The sequence below is a fragment of the Toxotes jaculatrix genome, chromosome 19 (genome assembly GCF_017976425.1).
Source record: "Toxotes jaculatrix isolate fToxJac2 chromosome 19, fToxJac2.pri, whole genome shotgun sequence".
In the NCBI taxonomy this organism is placed as follows: Eukaryota; Metazoa; Chordata; class Actinopteri; family Toxotidae; genus Toxotes; species Toxotes jaculatrix.
In genome coordinates, this window is record NC_054412.1 from 5,582,042 (window position 1) to 5,607,113 (window position 25,072).

General features: G+C 41.2%; 1 protein-coding gene across 6 annotated transcripts in view; it reads left to right on the plus strand.

Annotated features, from left to right (window-relative positions):
- ptprk (protein tyrosine phosphatase receptor type K) overlaps positions 1-25,072 on the plus strand; it is a 98,673-nt gene that overhangs the window by 21,940 nt on the left and 51,661 nt on the right. For all 6 annotated transcript variants that reach the window (XM_041063881.1, XM_041063880.1, XM_041063883.1 and 3 more), the window contains exons 3-4: positions 18,304-18,426; positions 24,856-25,016. In XM_041063881.1, coding sequence (XP_040919815.1) covers positions 18,304-18,426; positions 24,856-25,016 — 284 coding nt within the window. The remainder of the gene's footprint in view (positions 1-18,303; positions 18,427-24,855; positions 25,017-25,072) is intronic.

The following is a 25,072-nucleotide window of genomic DNA, read 5'->3' on the forward strand; positions in this document are numbered from 1 at the left end:
CTCACTGACTAGTCCTACTTTAAATGCAAAGTTAACACTTCTTACCATTTAAGACTGCTGATGGTGGAGAGAGTACTGTAACAGGCCAAAAAAAAAAAAAAATATGCAGGGCAGTTTCAAATTTTGTTGACCACTGATGCTAACATGATGTTCAACTTGTTCCCAGCTGTCTTTCTGAATCTGAGCAAAGAGAAGCATGTTTTGGTTTGACTTCTGGTCTCCACTGCTGCAAGAAGAGTTTGAATAAACATATTTTTCTGGTAGCGGCTGTTTTTAAGATCAAATTCTTTGATCTCCAAATTCATCCAGTGAAGAAGTGAAAAATCTGACCACTAAAATCACTATAAAGAGGTTGGAGAATAGTTCAGTGCCGGTGATTTTTGATAAATGTCACGAATCCTCTCCGAACTCAGTTTTTTTCTGTTTATTTCTGAAACAATTACTTGATTAATCAAAAAAAGTTCTGCTAAAATGATATATTTTAAGAACTGACAAATCACTGAAGTCATTCATCAAGAGAAAATGCCATTGATAAATTTTGGCAAGAAAACATATTGATTTGTTTGACCTAAATATAGCTTAAAATGAAATGACGATAAAGAAAATAAAAATGGTTCTATTTGTTGTTAAGATCTCCCACAAATACAATAATCTAAACCCAGAGGGGGTAAAATATGAATAATCCTCTCCTCTCACCTCCCTCGCTTTAGAAGAAATCGAAACACTCTGCTTCACTGTTCACAGTGATCATATGTGTTTGAAGGTCTTTGTCTTCTGGGTTCATACTGAAAGGAGATGGGTGCATGCAATTTTCTGTTTGTTCACGCATTCATACATGAATACTACGGCAAAAGGCTTTTCCTGTTTGCTGTGTGTGTGTGTGTGTGTGTGTGTGTGTGTGTGTGTGTGTGTGTGTGTGTGTGTGTGTGTGTGTGTGTGTGTGTGGGCATGCTCTCTCCCTCTTTCTACCTTTCATGTCCGTCCAGGCATGAAGCAATCCACTCCTCACACACACACTGCCTCAGGCCAACACACACACACACACACACACACACACACACAGACTCCGCCACATTGCCCATGGCTACATATTCGGTCCAAGGAAGCTGCTTTATACTCTTCAAGTTGTTTGTTTGAGTGGATTTTACACAATGCCCTTGGCATAACACACATACACATTCAGAGAGAGACATGTGGAAACACACAAGCACATTTTTAGGCCTGATTGTACGGACTTCTGCTCCTGTGGGCATGGCATAATAACACACAACAGCACACAGGCTCATATACATTTTGTGGATGCATCTCTTCCTACTGAAGCAGCGGCCATGATCAGAGATGCCGTCCAAAACCCGCAGCCAGATTGGTGTAGCTCACCTGCCAGAAACACTGTGCAAGTCCAATTATTTTGTAAATGCGTGTGTTTGTGTGTACGTTTTCTCAAATTGCATCTGCTGTTATGGCACAACTTTTTAAAGCAGCTTCTGTATGTTTCGCTGATGGATGCGGGCTCTGTTGTAAATCAAAGGATGGAGCCGCAACAGTCTGCTAGTTGATGCTTTTTGCTGTAATATTGTGCAGTGATTTGGGAAAATTACAGTCCATCTCAGGAGTTTTTTGGAGTAAATGTTCTGTAAATGGTCCACATTGTGCATCGCCGGGGGATCATCTGGGATTTGTTTATTCTGAAAGGAATCAAAAATGTTGTGATCGCAAAATCCCAGTTTGGGGACAGAATGGGCCAATAATGCTGGTAAAGTGGTAAACTGGTTCGCCTTCTCTTTCATCACGTCTATATTTCCTCTCTCTCCTTTGCCTGTGTCACTATCAGTTTCCCCGTCTCCTCTTCCTCGTCCCTCTCTCCCTTCCCCCTCGCCTGCAGGACAGGAGGCAGAGAGGAGTGGACAGTTAAAGGAGATGATCCCTCGCTCGCTCACTCTGTCTCTGCCTCTCTGTGTCTTTCTCCCTCACTCGCCCAGCATTACAAAGCCCCTTGTCCACTTTGATTACTTACATTAACATGAGCAAGAAAAAGACTGCGCTCTGGATTTGCCTGTGTGTGTGCGCTTCAGAGGAAGAGAGAGTGGCCGCGTTTGTTTGTGCGTGTATGTGTGTGTGTGTGTTCGGCCCAGACACAAGTCAACAACCAAACAGAGCAGTGATTGTTGGGTTGTTGTATAACAACCAATGGTTTCCTTGTGCGACACACCAGAGAGGAACCAGCATTTTCTGCCTGGCTGCTGTGAACGTTGCCACTGACATGGAGGGAAGAGGAGGAGGAGGAGGAGGAAAGCGTTAGAGAGTGTGTGTGTTGGTGTGTGAGTGTGTTCAGAGGGATGAGCGATCAAGAGGAGGAGGAGGAGGAGGAAAGGGGGAAGGATGGATGGAGAGGTGGACATGGATAGATACATGGGATAAATGAAAATGCGGCTAGTCTGTACTTGTTTTCCATTATCAAGGTTCCAAACTGTTCACAGAACAAACACAAACAGCGTTAATTACTTGGCACACATTGTGGTGTACGTGCCACAATGGGAGCGAAAGCTTCTGAATGTGTGTGCATGTATACACAACAAAGGGAAGAGAGCTCGTGTGTGACAGAGATAGAAAGGACAATGCTGTGGGAAAGTTTAAAAGATGTAGGGCAACACTCATGAGGGTGGTCGTAAGCAGCTACTGAACTTTGCTCTAACTGGAGTCAATAGTTTCCAATCGTTTGTGCTGACTTAGTCATGTAATAATGTTACAGCGTTCATGGTCTGGAAAAATGCTTTCCCATATAAAGACAACTGGCTCTGTTTAGGTGATGATTTCTTTCCCAGTCAACAGATTTTGATTTGTTTCCCAGTCGCTCTACCTAACCAATGAGGAAATAACATCAGCAACTTCAGGTAAACTGGAACTGTGACCCAAGCTCAGGAATAAAACACCAACTGCAAACAACAAACCGGGCTTTGTTAAAAAAATACAGTATATATTGGTTGTGCAGTTTATGGCGATGAAAACTAATCTGCCCATCCTGTGATTTGCCTGTGAGAACTTTGCAGTTTAATTTTTGATTGCAGTGTAGTGCCTTTCTTATTTAGCAGCATATGACTGGTAACCTCCTCTTGCATTATCAGCTGCTGGAGACTGCAGCCATTTTCAGCACTAAAATAGATTAACAAAATGTTAAGTAATTAAACAGCATCAATTTGCAGCAATTGACAGGCTGCCTATGAATTAATTTGTTAATTTGATGATGCATCTTTTTTTTTTTTTTTTTTGAATAATGAATCTGGAGAATGACACTGCTATCTCGCACATTTTTAAAGCTGGCTGCTTTTTGTTGGTGCTCATCATCAGTCCCTGAGGCGTTCTATACTGCTACCATTTTAGCAGCATGTCCTCCTGAATATTAATTTTCCCCTACCTCAAACAGTTTTAACACATGTACACTTTTAACCTGAAAATCGGGACGCATATGAGATTGAATTTGATTCATGTTCTTGGAAACGTATATTTAGGATATTCAGGGATGGGTGTGTTCATCCAAAATCTGTATGATACTGCAGTAGATTCTTTACCAGCCTCATGCAGCCTGTTGAGAATCTTATGCTGACCTCTGATCTTCCCAGAGGTGTACACACAAAGATTAATTTATTGACCCATAAGGGTCAATAAAGAAAGTATCCCATTAAATTATTCGTCCTCTGCCATTTTTTTCAGTTAAAAATCACATTTATAGGAGAAAATGTCCCCGTCCCTGAGTTCACTGTTCAATTTCTGCTGGGACAAAGCAAGACACGTATACAACTCACAGCCAGCAACAGGACTCTTTGTGAGAGGACTATAGGTTTCTTGTGCTGCATGAATGAAATGGTATGGAAGGTCCAGTGAGAAGAATACATTGTGAGGTGACTTGTAGTACTCGCTTTGTGTAGCCTCTGCAGTGTTTGTGTCTAGATCTTAGGTCATGGGTGTGTATATGCTTCAGTGATGCCCTCCTCTGCATTTCTTCCCATGACTTTGACATTAAAGGGTCCATCTTACTGTGGGTCCATGCTTGATAAACCAGGGTCTTATGCCCTGGAGCAATAGGCCACAGCCCCTCAAAATGTACACTCACATTCTCCGTGAAAGGGACATTTCAGGGTCAGAGACATGGTCGCCATCCTGGAGAAAGTGTTTTGTTTATCTTGGTGTGTCTTAAAACTTCAGTGTGACATATAGTTAAACAAGAGTCCTAAAAATGGGAACTTTCAGTTTTGCATTCCGTTTACAAATTGTTGAAGATTTTGCAGTGTACAGAATGTTGTCAAGGCCAATCAGATTCCTTGTATCTCAGAGTTTTTTTTTTTTTTTTAACTTGCCAATTTAAGAAAAAAAAAAAATCATTGTGTTTCTGACATTTTGCAACAACCATTTCCAGAAAGCTGGCAGAGACTCATTCATGCACTGCTGTCCCCAAATCAATGTTCAGGCTTTCTGTCAAGGTCAGGAAATATTTTCTGCTTACAGGAGACAGTGTTTGCTGTCAGCTGGAGTAAAACTGACGATGATATCTGTTCAACACTGACAAGATACAAGTACATCTACAATCCTTTTTTTATACCGTGTCCACTATAAGTGGCTTCACAATGGGTTTCACATGATTCCCACTGGTCCCATTGTTTTTTGGAAACTGTGGAAAGTTGTGAGGCGAATTCCATGCAGTGCAGGGAATGTAGTAAATTATCCAAAGAATCAAGGCATTTCTGGTTTTGTTTTTTTTGTTTTTTTTTTTTTTAGGGTGACGAATGTGCAGGTCAGCTCGATCCATTAATTCCACACGGACAGAAAATTTAATTTTAACTCCTCTTTAGATTCTGAGCTTTGAAATTGTAGGATGTGCTAGAACTGTATTTTTTATTTGACAGCAAAGAAAGACAAGCTTCCACTCTGACATTCCTAAAGAAACACTGACACGATTTCAATGACCCAGAGTTCACGCAGCACCACCGACAAAAGCTCTGTACTCAACAACTGGGAGACAGCCACTGCTTATTGTCTGATGCTGTGTGTGTGTGTGTTTGTGTGTGTGTGTGTGTGTGTGAGTGAGGTCAGGGATTTAAACCAGCAACCCTCCAGTCATGTCTCTGACCATTAAACCTCAGGACTGCCCATATATTTGTCTATTGACCTCAATATGTGCAGACAGAAATAAAGAAACAAAGGGAGGGGACACATTTAACGATGGTGTCTGGTGTCTAATAGTGTGTACATGAGCTTTTGTGTGTGTGTGTGTGTGTGTGTGTGTGTGTGTGTGTGTGTGTGTGTGTGAAAGCCCGAGGCAGTGCTCTGTAACCTGAATGTGAGTCAGAAACTGGTTCGACTCATTTCCTGCTCAGAGCTTTGTCATTTAACAATGGACACGCACACACACACACACACACACACACACACACACACACACACACACACACAAGCTTGAGAACAGTATTCTATTAAAAGACCACTCCCCTGTAGGTAACTGGCCTCTCCCTCCCATGAGCCACTCCTTTGCTCCAACACACACATACTTAAACATACGCACACATGATAGTTTGTATAACTAGACTTGAATAATTGAATCAAGGTGAATTAATATAATTTCCTAAAATGGCTCGTTTTCCAAATGTGGCCCATCTAAAACATCTTTAATTTTCCTTATCATTAAACTCACACAAGGACACAAGTACCAAGTACATGACCATAATGTTTCTCAGTTTCTTTCACTGGTGCTCACACACACACACACACACTCACACACTGTCTCTCTCAAGCACACACATTCACTCATATACAGTATTTCCCTGTTGTAAAGTGTAATAACAGCTGTCCTCGGGCCAGTTACAGCTATCGTAAAGAGACGACAACTCCCAAAACTCATTTACCCCACACACACACACATACACACTCGCCGTGAACCTGGAGGGAGGAGGAGTGGAGGTCTCTGTACCATTTATTCTGCCCTTTCTTTTTTCTGCCTCTCTGTCGCTGTCTCTCTCTCTCTCTCTCTTCCTGTCTCACGTCTCTCTTTTTTCAGCCCATAAGTGACGTCTGGCCACATTTTACAGCTGAAGGTGACAACGTACACACTCATATTCATGCACACTCTGCGGTATGTGCTCTCTCCAGTCTCCGGGCCAGTGTGTTTGTGAAGGAGAGAGTTGAAAACAGACAGAAGAGAAAGTGGTAGTCGTGGGTTCACATTCCTATAGCTTCCCCTTTGCTGTGCTTTGAAGAACGGCTGTTGTAATGAAAACATGAGATGCAACACACACGCAATTTGTGGCTGAGGGAAAATTCTGGTTTATTGCATCTGGGAATTTATTTCTGTAGTTCTGGCGATGTTTTCGATCTTTGATGATATAAACAGGGGAAGACTGATCCAGTACTTCACCACATACACGAGCAGCAAACAAATTGTTTAGTTAGAGACCCTCATTCCTCTTGGGGATTTGCCAATGTTGCTAATAAGATTTATGATTGTTTTGTGTGACTAACCCATTTTGTTGTGATCTTGTACATCCAGAATCTAGAAAAAGAAATCTTGAACTTAACTAATTAACTGAAAGTAATCTCTTAGACCTCGGGACACAGCAATGCCGCTAATACAAAGTCAGATGTGGCAGAAAAGCACAACTTGGGCAAATGCAGTAGGTCAGAGTTGAACCTGAGAGTCTGTTTAACACAAGACCAGGCTTGATTTTTTTTTGAGAGGGGACAGTCCCAGGGTGGCCCTGGTCTGCCGTGTTAGCATGCGTTGGTGCAGTTATGGCCGAGTTGATCTGAAAGGTTGTCTCCAGCAAATCATGGCTTATTGTGACTCAGCCCTATAAAAGAGAGCTATACTTGACTCATTAAAACTGGCCCAGGATAAACTGGAAATATCACTGCAGCAAAATTGGACAGGGCACATACCATCAGACAGTCAGAAAGGATTGACCAGATTATTTGAACCACTTTGCTTTGGAAATAATAATTAGTTTGGGTCAAAACTTTACTGTTTGTCTTCATTATCTCTCCCTTATAAGTTCAGCAAAAACCTGTCCGAACATCTGCCTCCTTGTTTCTCACCCCCTCCCTCTTTTATTTTTTTGGCGATGTGGCCTTCTGCCCAGATGTTAGCACTAAACTTGATGAGAGCAATGTTATTACTACTGTTAGCTACAAAAATAACACGCAAGTCGTATTAAACAGAATTTCCTTTTAATAAACACCTGTCTTTGGAGGTAAATAGACTGACCCCAGCGCTAACATAGTTGTAAATATTGTTTCATTTAGTTTTACATTTATACACACGGCCTTGGCGTTCCTGACATACAGCTGCAATCTTTATTTATACCTGTTATCATTACCCTCAGCACTGCCACCATCTTGACAGGCTAACAGAAATGTGTAATGTATGTTTATCTCTGCAGACAGTCTCAGCACTAGGAGCTCTGGTAGTTGTCTGGCCTGCTAGCACGTTATTCCCACTTGTATGTTATTCCCTTTGTTTGGGTCTTTATGATTTCCACTGCTGTGTAATACGGTCTTTTTCTGTGCTGTAAATTTCCTCCAGGACAGTAAATGCTATCGTTAGGTATCTTTTGTTGTTCGACAGAACTGTGTCACAACCACAGATGAAAGAAATTCTTTGACACATTATTTTTTAATATTTCAGATTTTTTTTTTTTTTCATATTTGATTTTTATTGGTTTCAGAAGTCCCAGAAACATTTTCCAAATGTTATTTTAGGTGCTGTTTTCTTCTTTGAAGTTAGATATTTTAGAGGCCTTTTTATGTGTGTTTATTTATTTGTCTCTGTCTTTTCTCTCTCCGTCTCTGTCGGTCTCTCCAGTATTAGTGCTGTTTCAGGTTGTTCTTTGTGTGTCAGTGTGGAGAACTGCTTTTTGTCCGACAGGCTGAACAACTGAAGTGCTTCTGCTGCACAAACACTGGATAGACTAAATCCGACCCGCCGGTCGGTCAGTCAGTAAATCAGTCAGCCAGCCTTTGAACCAACTTGCTGGACAATTGGAGAAGTCAGCCAGGCAGTTCAGTGTGTCACCAGCCCCTGTGCTGACTTGCTAAGCTAGCTGCTTCAGATTTAACCTGCTTATAGCTCTCGGGTGGGATTTTTTTCTTAACTCACAGTTGGGCTTCCTTCTTTTCACACTCTTCTACTTTTTCCCCTCTTCCCCTCATCTTCACTCTCTTTTCTTTCCTCTCTCCTTGCCTTTTGTTTTTCCCAAATTTTTCTCCTCCCTTCTCCATCTGGCCTTACTTACCTTGTGCTTCTGTCGATGTGTGTGTGTATGTCTGTGGGGGATGGTGTTTAATGTGTGTTTGTTCTGCTCTTATCTCGTCCAAACCAGACCTGCTTTTGAGTCCAAAAACTCAGCTGTGCCCCGATTGGCTCAGAAACAAACTGCCTCCTGTCTGCCCTGTGATTGGCCCATTCAAATCCTCTACAATGGATAGAGCATTTTTTTTGATTGTATCCCCCCTGGTTATTTATCACTTAGCTATCAGGGAACATGATGAATGGTTTAGAATAACAGTGGAAAGAAGCTTTGCTGGCTCCGGTGGCATGTGGGTACATACAGGTGAAGGGCTCGCTGCTCCGCCCAAGTGCAGCCCATCAACCGCTAGCAATCATTTTGACCCCATTCTGTCCAGTATTGATCCCTTTACAGTCCAGGCTCCTTTTGTATAAGTCAGTGGCATCATGTTTTGTTGAGAAGCGTCATTGAGCTGCTTACATCTTATGAATTACACCTCACTCACATAATGTTTAGATGCTTGACGAGGAGACCACCGATACCATATTAATTGCTTCCTGAATTCTTCCCACTTTGAGTCATATTATGGTTAAAGTTTATACAGGCTGACTGTCTGTAGTGAGTCAGCCAGTCAGCATTTTTGAGGTCAAGTGTGCGGTGAAGGGTGGAGAGAAGCAGCCAGTTGAGACTTGTTGTTTGGGGATTTTACTTAAAAGAAAATACCAGCTGTTCTCTCGCTTCTGAGCAGAGCTGAGTGCCGTCGGAGGGCTCCGTAATTACTCCCCCCTGACTCATTCAGAATGACACACTGACACGGGATCTGATGGTGGAGATGGTTTATGGGTTGGTCTTTCGGTGACGTTACAGGCTACCAATGTCCAGAGTCACCTTAAGACTTAATTGCCATCCCTGAAACTTTTCTGTCTTGTTTCAGTTCAGCTCTTTTTTTTTCTGCAGAGAAAGAAAGAGGAAGAAAAGTTTACCTGTCATGTCTGACAAAAAGATGAAGTGTGTCAGTGTTCCCAAAGCACCGTGTTTTATAGTGAATTGTTAAATTGACTCCTACAGTACCAAACTGTAAGATATCCCACACCGACAAAGACAGAAAGAAAGGGGTGGACAGGGAGACAGTAAACAGAGATGTGGGTGTGGGGAGCAGTAAATGGGTGAACAAACACACGAAAAAAGGAGGGGATGGTTCAGCTTCCCTGAGAACGAGTGAAATCCGACTCCCTCCAGGGCTTATGGGTGAACTCATTCACAGACAGGGAGGCGTGAAGAGGGGGAGGGAGGTAAAGGAGAGGTGAGCAGGATTTCCCAATTTTCTCTGTGAACGACAAGCTCTCCTCTCCGTCTCTCTATCATGCCCACCTCCTCTCCTGTCCTCTATTCTCCTGCCTTATCTGCCAGCCAGTCAGCCAGTCAGTCAGCATGTGAAGTTGCTTTAAATGTCAGCATTTGAATAGTAATAGAGATTAACGATGGAGAGATAGACAGAGAGTGTACGAGGGAGAGAGGGAAAGCACGGGAGAGAGGTGAATGTCATAAAGATAGTGTCTATGGAGGGTTTTCGACCCCTGCTAACAGTGCTAACAGCTATCTGGACACACACACATACACACACGCATTGTACCGCTCATTGTGGTCAGACAAAGAGAAGCATAAAGACAGATAGAGAGAAAGCAGATATTCCCTTAGAGGTGGGATGTACGAGTTACATAGAGACTCATGCAAACATTTGGATGTTTTTGTTATTAAATTCAAGCTAAATACATTTTCTGGTTCCAGCTTGTGTGTGTGAAATGTGAGGATTTGCTGTTGTTCTCATTTAAATTGTTATAAAGCTACATACACACTGCACCTCAAACCTGTCTCTGTACTGCAGTTTTTTTAGAACTTATCAGCTGACATTTATACGATATATATATCTGCAATAAGCCAATATCAGCTGATATGTCATCTGGACCCATTTATTGGTCTAGCTCTAATGCTTATCTAATACTTATAGCCAATGATGAAATGATAACATGAGTGATTGATCAGGCACTCATGAGAAAATTGATCCACAACAATTTCTTAGCCATTTATCAGTGAACACAAAGCATTCATTTGCTCCAGCTTTATCCATTTTACATCACTGTAATTTGTTGGTTTTGGCAAAACATTCAGTTTTTGTAAGGCGCTCTTCTTAATTTCATTTTCCGAAAAAGATGGATAGATAAGCCAACAATGTCAACAATGATTAGGTTCAGCCTTGTGCCAACAGACACTTTCAGACCTGATGTCTTTCTTTATCCACATGAAGTGTGCAGCCGCCCTGCTACAGGCAATATTACAACCTTTTTCAGACTGCAGGTGATGCAACATCCCGGAAAAAATTGAGAGACTATTTTCCATTTTCAGATTGAACCTTTTAATGATAAGGTTGCCATGTGAACCAAGTAGTTTGCTGAGAAAGGTGCCATTGAAGGATCAAAAGACAGTTCCTCACTGTCAGCCCAGTTCCCCTTCCTATTGTATTGTGCGACAGTGATACTGTGTTGGCAGGTCATTAGTGCGTCGTTCATGCCTCATTGTGCGCTGATGGTGCTTTTTGTTTGCGGTTGTCCAAGCAGAGATGTGTTTTCTCGTTCCACATTCAACTTCCTTTGTGAAAGCCTCATTCAAAAGCAAATTTCTCTCTAAGGTCAGAATAACAGACAATTTTGGAAACACGGAAACAGAGCTCAAAGTACAGTGAGTGCGCTATTTTATGGCAACGGCATTTTAAAGTAATGCAACTCAGAATTAAATGTTGGCTCAGTAAATAAAGTTTTAAACACCATCCAGACATGTTGGTCAATGAAATGTCAATATGCAGAGATGGAGGTCATGGCTGCCTTTCACCGACGCTTTTGTACAACAAAATCACCAGTTTGTGGAAAATAATGCGGCGCTTGAAAAGTGCTTGAGTTTGAATTTGAATTGAAAAGCCGCATTAACCCCAAGAAAGGAGCGGGGTGAGGGGAGAAGATAGTCAGGGATGGAAGGACAGAAGGGCTCCTCACAGAAGGAAAAACACACATTTCTGTTTTACTGATACTGTCAATGGAAACTCCTGAATCAGCTGAACACACACACACACACACAAGTACACACACGTCTCAGATTCAATTACAGCATCGTGAGATGAAGGAGAAATTCTTCAGCCTTCAGCACTTCCAATTAAACTGCCGCTCTGAGTGTGTGTGTGTGTGTTTGTGTGTTGCTCTGTAAGTCGTGTGTATTTGGGTGTGTGATTGCGCGTGCCAGCGTGTATGTTTAACAGGCGAGGTGTGTGTATATGGGTCTTGGCTTTGATGGCGTCGCGCTGCGCTGCAAGGGCCACTGAAGCGTGACGAGTGAGAGTTTGTGTGTGTGTGTGTGTGTGTCTGTGTGTGTGTGTGTGTGTCAGCCTCTCTGATGTCACCTTGTATCATTTCAGGCTAATTTCACCTATTCTCAGAGAGGGAGAGAGAGAATCAGAGGGAGAGAGAGAGAGAGAACAAAAAAGTAGAGACGCCACAGAAAGTAAATGATAAGGTGCAACTTTATTAGTGTCCTTGAGGCGGGCGACATCAGGTCTACTCAGTGATGCACACACATGCATAGATTAAAAACAACAAACACGGCAACAGGAGCGCAGAGCATTGTGTATCGCAGCGCAAAGTCAAGGGAACATTAAAAATTACATTATAATACAGTATGACTGTGTAAAGTTAGTTAAATAGTTATTGTGTACCATCATTTTTACATTAATTCCCTTCCCTCCTGCTTATTTCTATTCTCCTTTTAAACCTTCTTCATTTGTTTGAGCCAAAAAACTAAAATCGTCGTAGTGATTCACGGGCATAAAATGTCCCACAAAGCCACATATGATTATAAATCCAGGTCAACAAACATAATTATTAACTGGACTTGGCCAAAATTGGAATGATTTGAAGGGAAACAGGATTACTGGTGGTTGGAATTGGATTTTAATGATGCAAATGTAATTATTGTCCTTGAAAATTATTTCCATTTGCAAAATGGAGCTTCTCTTCTCTTCTCTTCTCTTCTCTTCTCTTCTCTTCTCTTCTCTTCTCTTCATGTTGAATAACTGTGATGCCACCAAACTTAATAGAAATTGTTCCTTATTAAATGTGTTATTCATGCAGACAAGAATAGAAACTAAGACAAAAGGCAACTGAAGAAAAAAGACAAATGTTATGCATGTATGCCTGTTTACTGTATCACATAGTTCATCAATGGGCTTATTATAATCTTCCAAAAATTAATTTCCCCATTTCTTTTTCTGCCGGTCCCTATCTTCTTCCCTCCGCTGTCTCCATTTCTTTGAACCCGTTTCCTCCTGTTTCACTCTTTCTCACTCATCTTGTCTTATCTCCTCTCTGGTGATAAAATCTCAGCCTGCAAACTGAAACAGAGCTCTGCTGAGAAATACTAGACAGACATCATGGTGAGAAAGACAGAGAGTGAGGAAGCATGAGTTTGTACTGTGCTGTATATTCATTAGAGAAAGAACATGGGTTGCGTGAGTTGGGGGGGGTGAGATTTAATTTGTGCCCCTTAGTCTAACAGATTCCTCAGCTTTTGATCAGGGCCAAGATACGATGATGTTTTCGACCTACCTGTTAATGTAAGGGTCAAGTTGGGTCAAGTGTTGTGGAAGAGGAGGTGGTTTCCTTGAATATGCAGATGTGGGCGTCATTACATTATCTTGAGTCCAAGATAATAATGATTGCAGTTGTCTGTAGTATAGAGCCAGTTGTGACAGCTGAGGCAATGTATAGCTTTTTTTTTTTTTTTTTTTTAAAAAGGATGTTTATAGAGAACATCAAGGCCACGCTACTGTTTTGATTCTCCGATGTTTCTTTCTTTCGTGAGAAAATCTACTCACTCTCACCAAGGAAGAATGTTTTACACAAGGGCACAAGTATTGACTTAACATTCTTAGATTTTACAATCAGCCGCCTTTCAGTTCCGTTGGAGTTTCTTTGTCATAATAGATTTTCTGGAATTGTCTAGAGAAAGAACAGAAGCACCTCAGGCCTTCATGTGATTTAAACGTGTCCCAGGGTCTTCTATCTGAGCAGGCTTTAGCTGTAAGATCTGATTTAATACAGCCTATTCTGCAGATCGGTTAGATCACATTGGAGAGGAGGAAAGCTAATCAAACCAGCCATTGTTACACATTCTTGCCGTGTAGCCAACTAATAATCTTGATCTAAGCTAATAACGGAGAAATGGACGTGGTCCTCTTTTCTTTTTTTTGCCGTGGACCCCCTGAGGCCTGTCTGCACCCATGTTTTCGAACAGTTTTGTTTGACTCACCTCCCGGAGGTGGAGGTCAATGCAGATCACCACAAAATGATTCTGAGTGACGATGGCAGATGTTGTGTCCGATGCCATTCAGCAATCTTTCAGAAAAGACTGCGGCTGTCCAGTGTCACTGTGAGTGTGTGTGTGTGTGTGTGTGTGTGTGTGTGTGTGTGTGTGTGTGTGTGTGTGTGGTTTCCTCTCTCTGCCCTTGAGCCTTTATCAAGTCCTTCTAATTATTTTATTATGCAAATAAGTCACCATTATTTCATTAGCGAGGCAGCCAATCACAGAAGCTGATTAGGAAGTGATTAGCATGCAGTCGGTTTCTCTCTGTCTCTCTGTGTCCTTGTGAATGGAGAGGAGGGGGGCAATAATGACCCATCTGGACACACACTCATGCATATACTTTGAAAACTGTTGTAGGGATTTGTTAAATCATATCAACCAGTCAACACATGGAGACAGACACAGTGCAAATACACAAATACACACAGTATTTCTGGAATGTTTAGATCTACTGTAATCAATATTTTTATAATAATAATGGATCAAATGAAGCCACATATGATTATCATCCTATTTTAGCATCTTCCAGCTCATTGCCTTGTTCTTCCAGCGAGCAAATTTACTGTTACGGTTCACGCTCACTGTATTTCAGCTACGCTAGGCGGCTGTTTTCAACAAAGAAGGCTAAAACGATATCTGCTGAGCACCAAACAGAAGACAAACAAAGTTAGTGAGTAGCTGATGAACCTAGTGGAGCATTTAGCAGATAAAGAGCCAGATATTTCAATCAGGATTTGGTCGACGCCACAGTGAGAACTAAGAGGAGAGTGAACACTACTCCAAATGCATGCTAACCTTGCTGACTATCTTCTGGATGTGTAAATAGGCAACTATTTGCTAACAAGTTACCATAAAAGCTTAAAAGGTAACAGAATGCTGTCACTAGCAGAGCATACTACAAACAAAACAGAAGTCAGAGAAGATTGGTGATATTTATGTTTAAATATTAAAAAAAACAAGACAAAAAAAAAAACAGACAGACATGGATACCCCATAGAGAGAGAGATATGAACTCCATACAACATTTGGGCAAGATATGGCTCATCACAGAGTCTTTTTTTCAGCAGAGGGAAAAAAATGTTCAAGGTCTGCTCCTCTCATTATTGGCAACAAGGATTTGCTGTCAGATGCATGTGTCTGTTGCTGTGTGTCTGTGTGTGTCTGTGTGTGTGTGTTTTGGTTTTGGCAGGACATTGAGGAAAGGGAAAAGTGTTAACTGAGAACTCGAGTGAGCGAGCGTGAGGTTTATGTTTGTGTATTTGTGTGCCGGTGCAGACAGTTTCACACATATTTAGTTTCCATAAAACCCCTTTGCAGCGCACACACAAACACAAAAACACAGCCTTTTTGTTTGGTATGTTAGCAGTTGAAAGTAAATGTCTATCAGAGATGTGCAGATGAAAAGAGAGGAATGCTCTACGATTGAGAAATGTTCTTTTAAACCAGTCAGTAAAGTGGAATTTAAAACAAGGACATGTTTTTCTTCACTGCCAAGCCAAGGCAAAATACCTCCTCTGCTGCAGCACTATATCAGAACTAAGTGGAACTCTTGTGTGTGCATGTGTACACAGTTAAAAAGCCACAGCACATATTTTAAACATGGTGGGTTTAAATCCAATTTTGCTATACACTGTATACTGCTTTCAGAGGCAGAAATTACATAAAAAGAGCTTTGAAACTAAATAGAGCTTCTCTGTGTTCTCTGTAGCGTTGGCAAGGCCAAACAAATGCTTTGGCAGGTAAACCAAGGTTGAGTGGTTGCGCAATGTCAAAGCAAGTGCCCATTAGATTAGAACTTAAAGAAAACATAAAAAGCAAGTCATTACTCTTTATACTAAAGTAAAATTCAGAAATATATCGACATTGTCATGTTTTAGTTTCCAGCCCTGAGCAAAAAGTGCGGTCAGTGAGGAAGGAAAAATGATGTGGATTTTACCAGGTGAGTTTAAAGAAATGTGGCGCTCTCCATCAGTACAATCATTGTGTTGTTGCTGTGAGGTTCAGCTTACCTCAGGTGGGTTTGTACTTTGAACAGTAGTCTGACACTTTATTTAAATGCCCACCACCCATTCAGGACCAGCTTATAATAATAATATAATGCATTCATGGACACCGATGTATGAGAAGTGCTGGTCTTGTCTCATTGCAGACTGTAAACTAAACAAACTGGGCCACATTAATTAAATAGTTATGCTAATATGTTATATGTTCTCTATAAAGTAAACTTGAAAATTGTCTTTACTGAGCATCTGAATGACTGAGCTGTAATTTCAACAACTACACACAGTTTAGCTGAAGCAAAGCCCGACTCTTACATAGAACTCTTAGTGCTGCTGTGCATGTGGTCACTCCCACAATCCACCAGGAGTAAGCAGGTTTTATTTGTAGATGAAGTAATGAAAGCTGTCACTGTTCAGACATGGAGGCAGTTCTGATTTTAACAGCAGTGCCCTTTCCTCTACTTCTAAAATGATCACACTTCATTCTCTGTCTCTGTCTCTGTCTCTCCCCTTCTCTCTCTAAAAGAGGTCAAATCAAAAAGGCTGTAAACTGTAATTACAGTCACGTCAGACTCATCATAATTAAAACTAAAAGACTTACTTAAGATTACGTAATACAGAGTATAATGTAGCATGAAGACATATAATAAAACTGAATGCACAATCCTGCCTGGGTTGGCAAGTTTTAACTCTTACTACAGGTCCATTTCTGTAGTAAGAAAGTGGGAAGGACATTTTTCTTCTGCTAACCAAAGATTATTTTCCACCACAAGCTGCAAAACGCATGCAAAGTGACCTTTTCTGTATACAAACAATTAGTGACAGAAAACATATTTGCGATATGCAGCTAACAGGTCCCCTCTGGAAGAGAAGCTACTAAATGTGAATGAGGTGCTTTTCATCTAAAACACACACATCCACAGACTTTCAGAACACCCTGCAGCCCATTTACATGTTAAATAGCATGTGATATTTAACATGGATTGTTATGTGGTGATATAGTAGTTTGTTGTCTTAGAACCAGTACACTGGTTTGTAGATGCAGCACATGGAGTTAACACGCTTTGCTCTTTTAACCCATGCAGAGAGAGCTACCTGACAGCAAGATGTAAACTGACACACACGCTGTGAGACACAGGAAGTCATGGTGTTTTACACACACATACAAATACACTCGCACAAACACACACCCTTGGACATTTTTTAGACATCAGTAGAAGTAGATTGTGTTCGTCCAAGTTTAGTTTATAATATAATAGTTCTGACAGGATAAATTCATGTTGTCGTGCTGTGCTTGATGCCCTCTACATGTCCCAGCATTTTTCACATTATAACTGGAGGTAAACTTGCTGTGACAGAGACTTAATTGAATTGAATGGGAGTGAACCGAATTGCACGAGGAGAGGCTGGTTTTAAGAATGACGCCAAGAGGAATGTGATCCAATGCATCTCTGAGGCTGTGAGTCACAGCCAGCCATACAGCCGGCAGCCGAAGACAGTCACTTAGTTTGATGTTAACTTGTTTCTCCTCCGGCGGCGGCTGTCACCTCTTGGTATCCCTCTGTAGCGGGAGCTCAGATCAGTGGGGTATCTGAGGGCCTGTCGTTCTGTTCTCCATCACAGCAGCCGCAGCTCGCTCTAGGACACACGTAGCAAAGCTGCACCGCTAACTGAATGTGAGGAGATTTATGTTGCTGCAGTGCTGGTTGCTCATAGTGTTTCATGGTGGCTTGAGCTTGTATACCTTTTTTTTTTGTGTGTGTGTCTTCTTAGTGTTTTTTTTAGTTGCTCTCCAGAAAACTTGAGCTGCAACATCAAAGTTGCATAATAAAACTCTATGATCATGCCAAGTCTTGCTGAATGGATCAACAACGGACAATGGATCATTTTTCTGACAGTCTATGTATTAATCCAGAAGATAATAATATTTCACTGTTAGTTGCAATATTGATGTAAATGTTTGTGTTGAGATACAGCACAATATTTGAGTTTGTCAATATTACACACTCTTACTTCAACCAATGTCAAGTCAAGCACAGAGGACACATTTGGGTGACCACTAACTACCAGTGACTTGAATCAGATGGCACTGTGGCTTTTCTTAGCCATATCTCTCTAAGCCACTTTATTAACACAAGCTGTACATCACTGCTAGGTCAGTGAATCAGATAGCTAATATGCTATTCCTATAAGCGGTATTGCCAGCACAAGCCACATATCGTTGCGAGTTGATCGGTTCGGCTAGCCGTCAGGGACAAGTGGCGTCTCTCTGTATTAGAGCGACTTCCTGTTTAGGCGGAGCCACGGGCGGCCAGCTCACACATGCTTGTCCCGAGGCTGTGGTGATGGGCTCAGATGATCAGCTGAAGGCCCTGATGGTTGAGTCAGAGGTGATCCTGACTGGCCTTGAGTGATGGCTGCTGGAGCTCAGACTCCTGGTGGTTTGTTAATGAGCTGAGACAAACACACGCACAGGAAAAACAACATACAGGAAAGAATCAAAAGTTTAACTGGATAAGACCAGACAGGAATTCATGCTGGATTAAAAATAACAACATTTAGTTAATGCAGTCAGCAATCACTGATCCTATGAGGTGAACTAAATCGTTTTGTGTTTCTCTTTGCAGGAAGCTGTACATTTGATGAGGGCTTCTCTCAGTGTGATTACCAGCAAGATCCCTATGATGACTTTGACTGGACTCACATCAACACCCAGGAAGTGCCCTACATCTCACCAGACCTGCCACAAGGTAACAACGGATTTCCTTTGTCCTTTTTTGTCATCTAAAAGACCTCTCTTCTCCATACACTGTCCAGCTCCTCGCAGTGGGGGAAAGTAAAAATATAATGTTAAAGACTAAACCAGTGGTTTCTACCTCTTGCTTTGCTTGTGGCCCCTTATAAAACAGCAGTGTGAAGTTACTTTGAACTTTGTTTTTTTTTTTTCTATCCCCTTAATCATCTCATCTCATGAATTCTCCAGATTTATGTTGCGACCTTTCGGAAGTAACCACTGGACAAAAATAAAATAATATAGAGTATATATATGTTGTAGAGTAGTTAAAACCAGCTCCACATTTACTTGTAATGGAGTATTTTTACATTATTGTATTGCCACTTTTACTTAAGGGAAAGTTCTGAATACCTCCACTGACATCTCATCCTCCTCTGCATCCCATCCACATCTTTTCTTCTTCTCACCTCTTTTCCAAGATGTCCTCTCCTCTTCCCTCCTCTCCTCTTTAATCAGTTGTTTTTTTTCTTCCATGATGATGATGAAGGGGAAATTAAATCTTTCTGCCTCAGGGCTGAGGGTCTAATTAACAGAATATGAGGTCATTAATCAATGGCAGGGAACAGGGAAGGTTGCCTACTTTACAATGTTAAAAGCAAAATGTTATAACAATAACCAGCTATGCAATGTTGAGATAGTAACTGACTTTACAAAATTAAAACCGCAGAGTAACAATGTTGACTGGTGTCTGAACAATGACGTTAACCACAGGGAAGAAACCGTGTGAAAACATAACAACCCCAAACATGTTTGTTCATTTCTTTTATGTCCACTTCTCTCAAGTTCATTCTTCTCTGCTTACCTCTGTTCCTCTTTTTTATCATCTCTTCTCTTTCCTTTTGTCTGCTCTTACCTTATGCCATTTTCCCCCCATCTTCTGTCCTTTCCTCATGTCTCCTTTCCTTTTTTCTCTTTTCCCCTCTTCCCTCCTCTGATTTCTGTTCATATCCTCTCCTCTGCTTTTGTCTCTTCTCATCTTCTTTCCTTTCCACTTGTCTCCTCTCCTTTTTTCCCCTGTCCTTTCCTACCTTTACCTTTCGTATCCCCCCTTCTCCTCTCCTCTCCTCCTCGTCTGTCTGGGAAGATTATGACTTTGTTACCATGACAATGTAATGCCGTTATTTATCTCTCGTGCTTATCATCATGACAACCCAGCCTCGCTGACATTTAGAGAAAGGTTCGGTTCAACACCAGCTCTTTACGATTTTCACACAAACACACACACATTTCTTCCCAAAATGCGGGGTTGCTATCTTGCACATGTGGTCTTGCATATATTTAAGCAAAGATACAAGAGTGTAGTGCCTTGCCCAGTGGTACAAAGCCAAAGTCTAGCATTTAGTGATATTAATACCAAGAGGTGTCACTATGAAGCGAGGGCAGAGCTGGCCATTTGAAGAGGTTAAATACCTTGCCCAAGAGCGTAGGGGTAATGTCTGGAATTAGCATACTATTAACACCTGTAGAAGCTGGTGGAATGAGAGGGGGTGGGAGGATGGCAGAGCAGGTTAATGGTTTGGAGATGTGAGTTGCTGAAGGGGGGGTTCAGAGCCTTGCCTAAAGGTACGGGAGCATGAACTGACATTTGATGTGTTAATAATGCCAGCAGGGTGTGGGACAGTGGATGGAAAACAATGTTGCTGGAGGGGTTTACAGATAGAACGCTTGGCTCGGTTTTGCATTTGGATGGAGGAGTAGGAAATGGGTGATGGGCTGAGTTGGTAGCTTAAATGCCTTGCCCAGGGACACGTGGATAATGCCTATTATTAGAATTGTTAATTTCTTAGGCAGTCCAAGCCACCAGTAATTTAGAAGTAGTTTGGTCTGGCTAGCTGTAGTCTCTCTGAGGACATGACATGATTTAGTGCAGTGGCACTAAACCCTTTTGGCTTTTGACCCCTGAAAACAAAGGGATATCTACTCCCTTTGTTTACGGGGAGTTGTTAAGAGTATTTGGCATCTGAAAGACCTTTGGGAGGGAGTTTATTTTGCTGATTAGTAGTTCAGGAGGTTGTACATTGTCAAAGGTGTTGGCAGAAGTAAAGGAGTCTTCTTATAGCTTTATGCAGAATCGTTTAAGAGTCATTGGATAGTTCAGCCAACAGTTACACTTTTGTTCCTTATAACCCACATTGATTCGTCCCAGTCGCTAATCGCCATTTGTGCTTAAGGCAGTATTGAGGGTGCAGGGATGGTTTGGCAGTTTTTGTAATAGAGATAAAACTCTTCTGTGTAATCTCTCTGAGGGCTGATGCTGGCACTAGTCACCATGGCAGGGTCTAGATGCTACGCTGGCATTGTACGTTGTGCCAGTTGAACATTCATGCGCTGGGGCTCTGTGGCTCAGTGGACTAAAGCAGATACTCTTGACTCATAATGTTGTCAGCCAGTACCACTCTAAACCTATTTGGCATGCCATTCTCTCCATGCCTCCCTTATTCCTCTTGTTGTTCACACAAACAGTGACCTAAAAATTATCATTAAATCAAATCTCTCTGACACAGTCTCTGCAAGAGTTGAACATTAAGCCTTCACAACAGTTAACAATCTGTTAAACTAAAATAATTTAGATAATGAATTAAGCATTTAAATCATTTTTAAGGCAAAAATGGCACAAATTCTGTAGTTGCAGAATTTCAAAGGTAAAAATTTACTGATTTTTCTTTGTCTTATATGATAATAAATTGAATGTCTTTGGGTTTTGGACATTTGGTCAGACAAAACAAGACATTTGAAGATGTTACTCTGGGCTCTGGGAAGTTGTAATCATAATTTTTTCGTTATTTTCTTTTTATAGAAAAAACAAATAATTCATCAAGAAAATAATCTGTCACTGAATTAGAAATGAAAATAACAGAGCACATGAAAATGAAAATCAGTCATAGCGCTAAAAAGTATGAGTGGAATGGAAGAATTAAATATTGAGTACTTAAAAATACTTGATCACTGTTTAATTTTAACATAGGTCACATGGGATGAAGATCAGTGATTGGTCAGTAAACCAGCGAGGCCTCGACACTGAATATGGCCTAAGGAGACTTGTGAGGTGTTGACCTATGCGGTGCTCTAAAAGAAAAGAAAAATTCAGAAATATTAATTTTGAACGAGCTGCACATTCTTGTTGTAAGTATTTTGTCTTGTAATGTCAAGTCTAAGAGGCAGTTAGCTATTTTGCTTCCCACCTACTTTGGTTGGCACCATAAAATACTGAAAGAGTAAGTATCCTATTAGCAGGCTGTTATTGTTTTGCTGAGCAACACTGTCCTCTGTCTACCACGCTGCTGTTGTTGTTATGTGACATATCTGGGTCTTAAGGCTGTCATGGGGGTATTTTTAGCCTCATCGTTATATCGTGGCGTCATTCTATTAGCGGCCATTTTAGACTTTGGCAGTTCAAAGACATCAGCCATTTTAAAAATTGGCAGACTTCAGGTGTCAGATGTTCTTGGCATCACACGGTCTGCTTTCTTAGCATGAGTGCTGTATCAGTTTCATGTACTGTCAAGTCTTTTATTACTCATGTTTTCCAATGCTATATTTGTCTCAGATTAGGTCTTGTTATTTTTCTGTCTTCTAGGCTGATATTGCAGAACTTTAATAATTTGTTGAACATATTTGAATATTTTTAGTATCTCAGTATAACCATGCATGCGTAAATTGACAGCCCTACACTGGATATATTCAACGAATATTATTCACCCATTTTCCCCTATACCTAAGCCATTTGTTGTTAGAATTTTGCAGCATGCGGTGTTATGATTAGCTAAAGTGCTAAAGGTTATATTTTGCAAACGTTGTTGTGTGTTATGACATATCTGGGGCTCTGACTGTTAGGAGTATTTTTAGCTGGCACACCATCTTGGCAGCCATCTTAAAGACACTTTCTCATGTCACCATCTTTGCATCAGTGCCAAAAATGAAGAAATAGGAGTGACATCCATCGTGTGTTCATTTTGGATGGATTTAGATTACAGCGTTGGAGAGAGAGAGAAAGAGAGAGAGAGAGAGAGAGAGAGAGAATAGTGTTGGCCTCTTGTCTTGTTTGGGTCTTGTTGGTGACATTCAGAACCAGGATGTAGGATTATTATAATACTTCAATGGCAGCAATAGAAATGTGTGTGTGTGTGTGTGTGTGTCAAGATTGGGGTTGGGTGATAAAGACAAAGAGGAAGAGAGAGAAGAAGCGCCAAACCAATAACTAGGATACAGTGTTTGGTACTGAAAGGCTGATGTGTTTTTGTGTCCATGCACATGTTTGTGTGCACCAGTTGAAAGCCTGTTATGCTCTGCTCTATTCTGCAGAGAAAAGTGTTTTCTCACAGCAGATTAGCTAAACAATAACTGATAATCACCATTGTCCTACAGCCCATTGTATAGTGCATAATGTCTATGGTATAATTTGCAAATAGAATTACTCAGTTAGGATAAAGTGCTGTGTTTGTTTTTCTGGAGCAAAGATATTGTTTTGTATTTTATTTTATTGTTTTTTTTAATTCTGTTTAATTGTATTTAATTCTGTCGTATATTGACAAACCAATCGGCCAATGTATTGTTTCAGCTCTAGTTCTATTCACCTCTGTTCTACAAACCGAATTAAACACTGTCTCTCAGTTTGCGATGAGCTAATGCGAGATGGTGAGATTAAACATTAGGCAGGAAAATATCACATTTTATCATATTTCACTGGAACAACATCTGGTTGAGGTCTGAGCTGATTACTAGAACATCTGGATGGGCTGACTGGCTGTCCTGTCAGCACACAAACAGATCATGTATTATGTTGAGCTCCCATTTCCTGCACTCAACTTCTGCAGGTATAAGATATAGTCCTCAACGTGAAGTAGGGCATGAAAAATTTCTCCCAAGTCCCATCATGTTAGCATAACAAAACTAACTGATTTATATTTGAATTCAGCAGAGAAAGGAGGAACACAATGCAAACAAAATAAGTAAAACAGAAAAACATAGCCCCGAGGGTAGCTGTGAAAAACGCAACTAATCATGCCACGCTGCTGGGTACTTGCAGGTAATGATATATTGCATGCTGTGGAAAAATTTGAGTGTGGTTAAGGGGCCTCTGCAAACTGCAGGGACTGGTATCAACATGGCATGCCATTTTGGCTGCAAGCTGACCACTTTACATGATAGTGATCAAGCCTCACTAATTCTGACTTTGCTGATACGCGTCTCTGCTTTTACGCTCACACATGTGTAATCATTATCACCTGGACACTGTACAGGTCTTTCATAGAAATGAAAGGAGGGAGGGGATAAAGAAAATGTGGAAGAAAAAAGCAGAGGAGGAAAAAGAAAACCGTGATTCTGTTAGAACATAAAATGAAGACTATAAAAGAAAGAAATTGCTCTTCTCCCCTTCTCTCTTCTCTTCTCTTCTCTTCTCTTCTCTTCTCTTTCCCATTTCCTGTGTTTATTTGTTGTTGGCGAGCTAAGAAACAGCCCCACAATCACAAAGGAGAAACAAATGACACAGTTATAGGAACAGGGGTTTGTTTTATGTGTCTGTGGGGGACTGATTCTTGTACGGTAAGCCCAAAAGGAAAGAAAGGAAGAGAGAAACAGACAGGAGTAAAAACATGCAAACATAAAAGGGAAGAATAAAGGCGTTTTTTCTGTCCATGACATGAAACTCGCTGCTTGAAAGTGAGTTTGTTAAAGAGGGAAGGCCAAACCAGGTGAGAAGGTACAGTAGAGAACAGGGATTCCAGCTCTTTGTGTCCTGCACTAAATCATAAATCAGAGATGCTGACCTGAAACCAGGTGGTCATAGGTTCAGCTCCCAGTACTGATAGCAGTTATAGTCTAGTGAGATGGTGACTCAAGCCAAAGTCAGAGGAGAATGTCGGGTTACTGTAATGTGCCTGGTGACAAGCATCACATGACACAAAAACCAAAAGGAAAACCTTTAGACCAATTTCAAAACCAAACACCATTTAGCTTTTTATTTACTCATTCTTTCACTCGCTTCACTGAACTGTTGTAGCTGTCTGTATAAGATGTTCACGTCTTCAGTGTGGATTATTTTTAAGCAAAACAGAAGCGAATAAAGTTGGTTTACTCGTTCCCGTGCATGTAACGCAAGCTGTGGGCAGACAGTCTGCTCTTTGGCAAGTCCAGTCGTAACTCACTGCGTCTATACACTAACAACCTCCTCAGAGGGCACCATTGCTAGTCTGCTCAAGCACTGAGTTTCAGCTGGTATGCGGTGTACAAGCACAAACAGCTGCAAAAAAGAATGAAGTAAATCATGGTTCGTGATTCAGGTCAGAACATGAACCCGATCCACCTCAAATTGTATGTGAAGTTGTTGATTTTTTTTTTTTTTAATCTTTGGTGACCTTCTCCTTGTCTTCTTCTCTGTGTTCAGGTTCCTACATGTATGTGGACGTCTCTCAGTATGATGTTGGCGAAAAGGCCAGATTTCAGCTGCCAGTCATGAAGGAGAACGATACCCACTGTATCGACTTCAACTATCTCCTCACCAGCCCTGACGGCTCCAGCCCTGGCACCCTGAATGTCCTGGTGAAGGTACTGAGCATCAGCGCAACAGAATGGAATAGAAACACAGTGGTTTATTTGTCTTA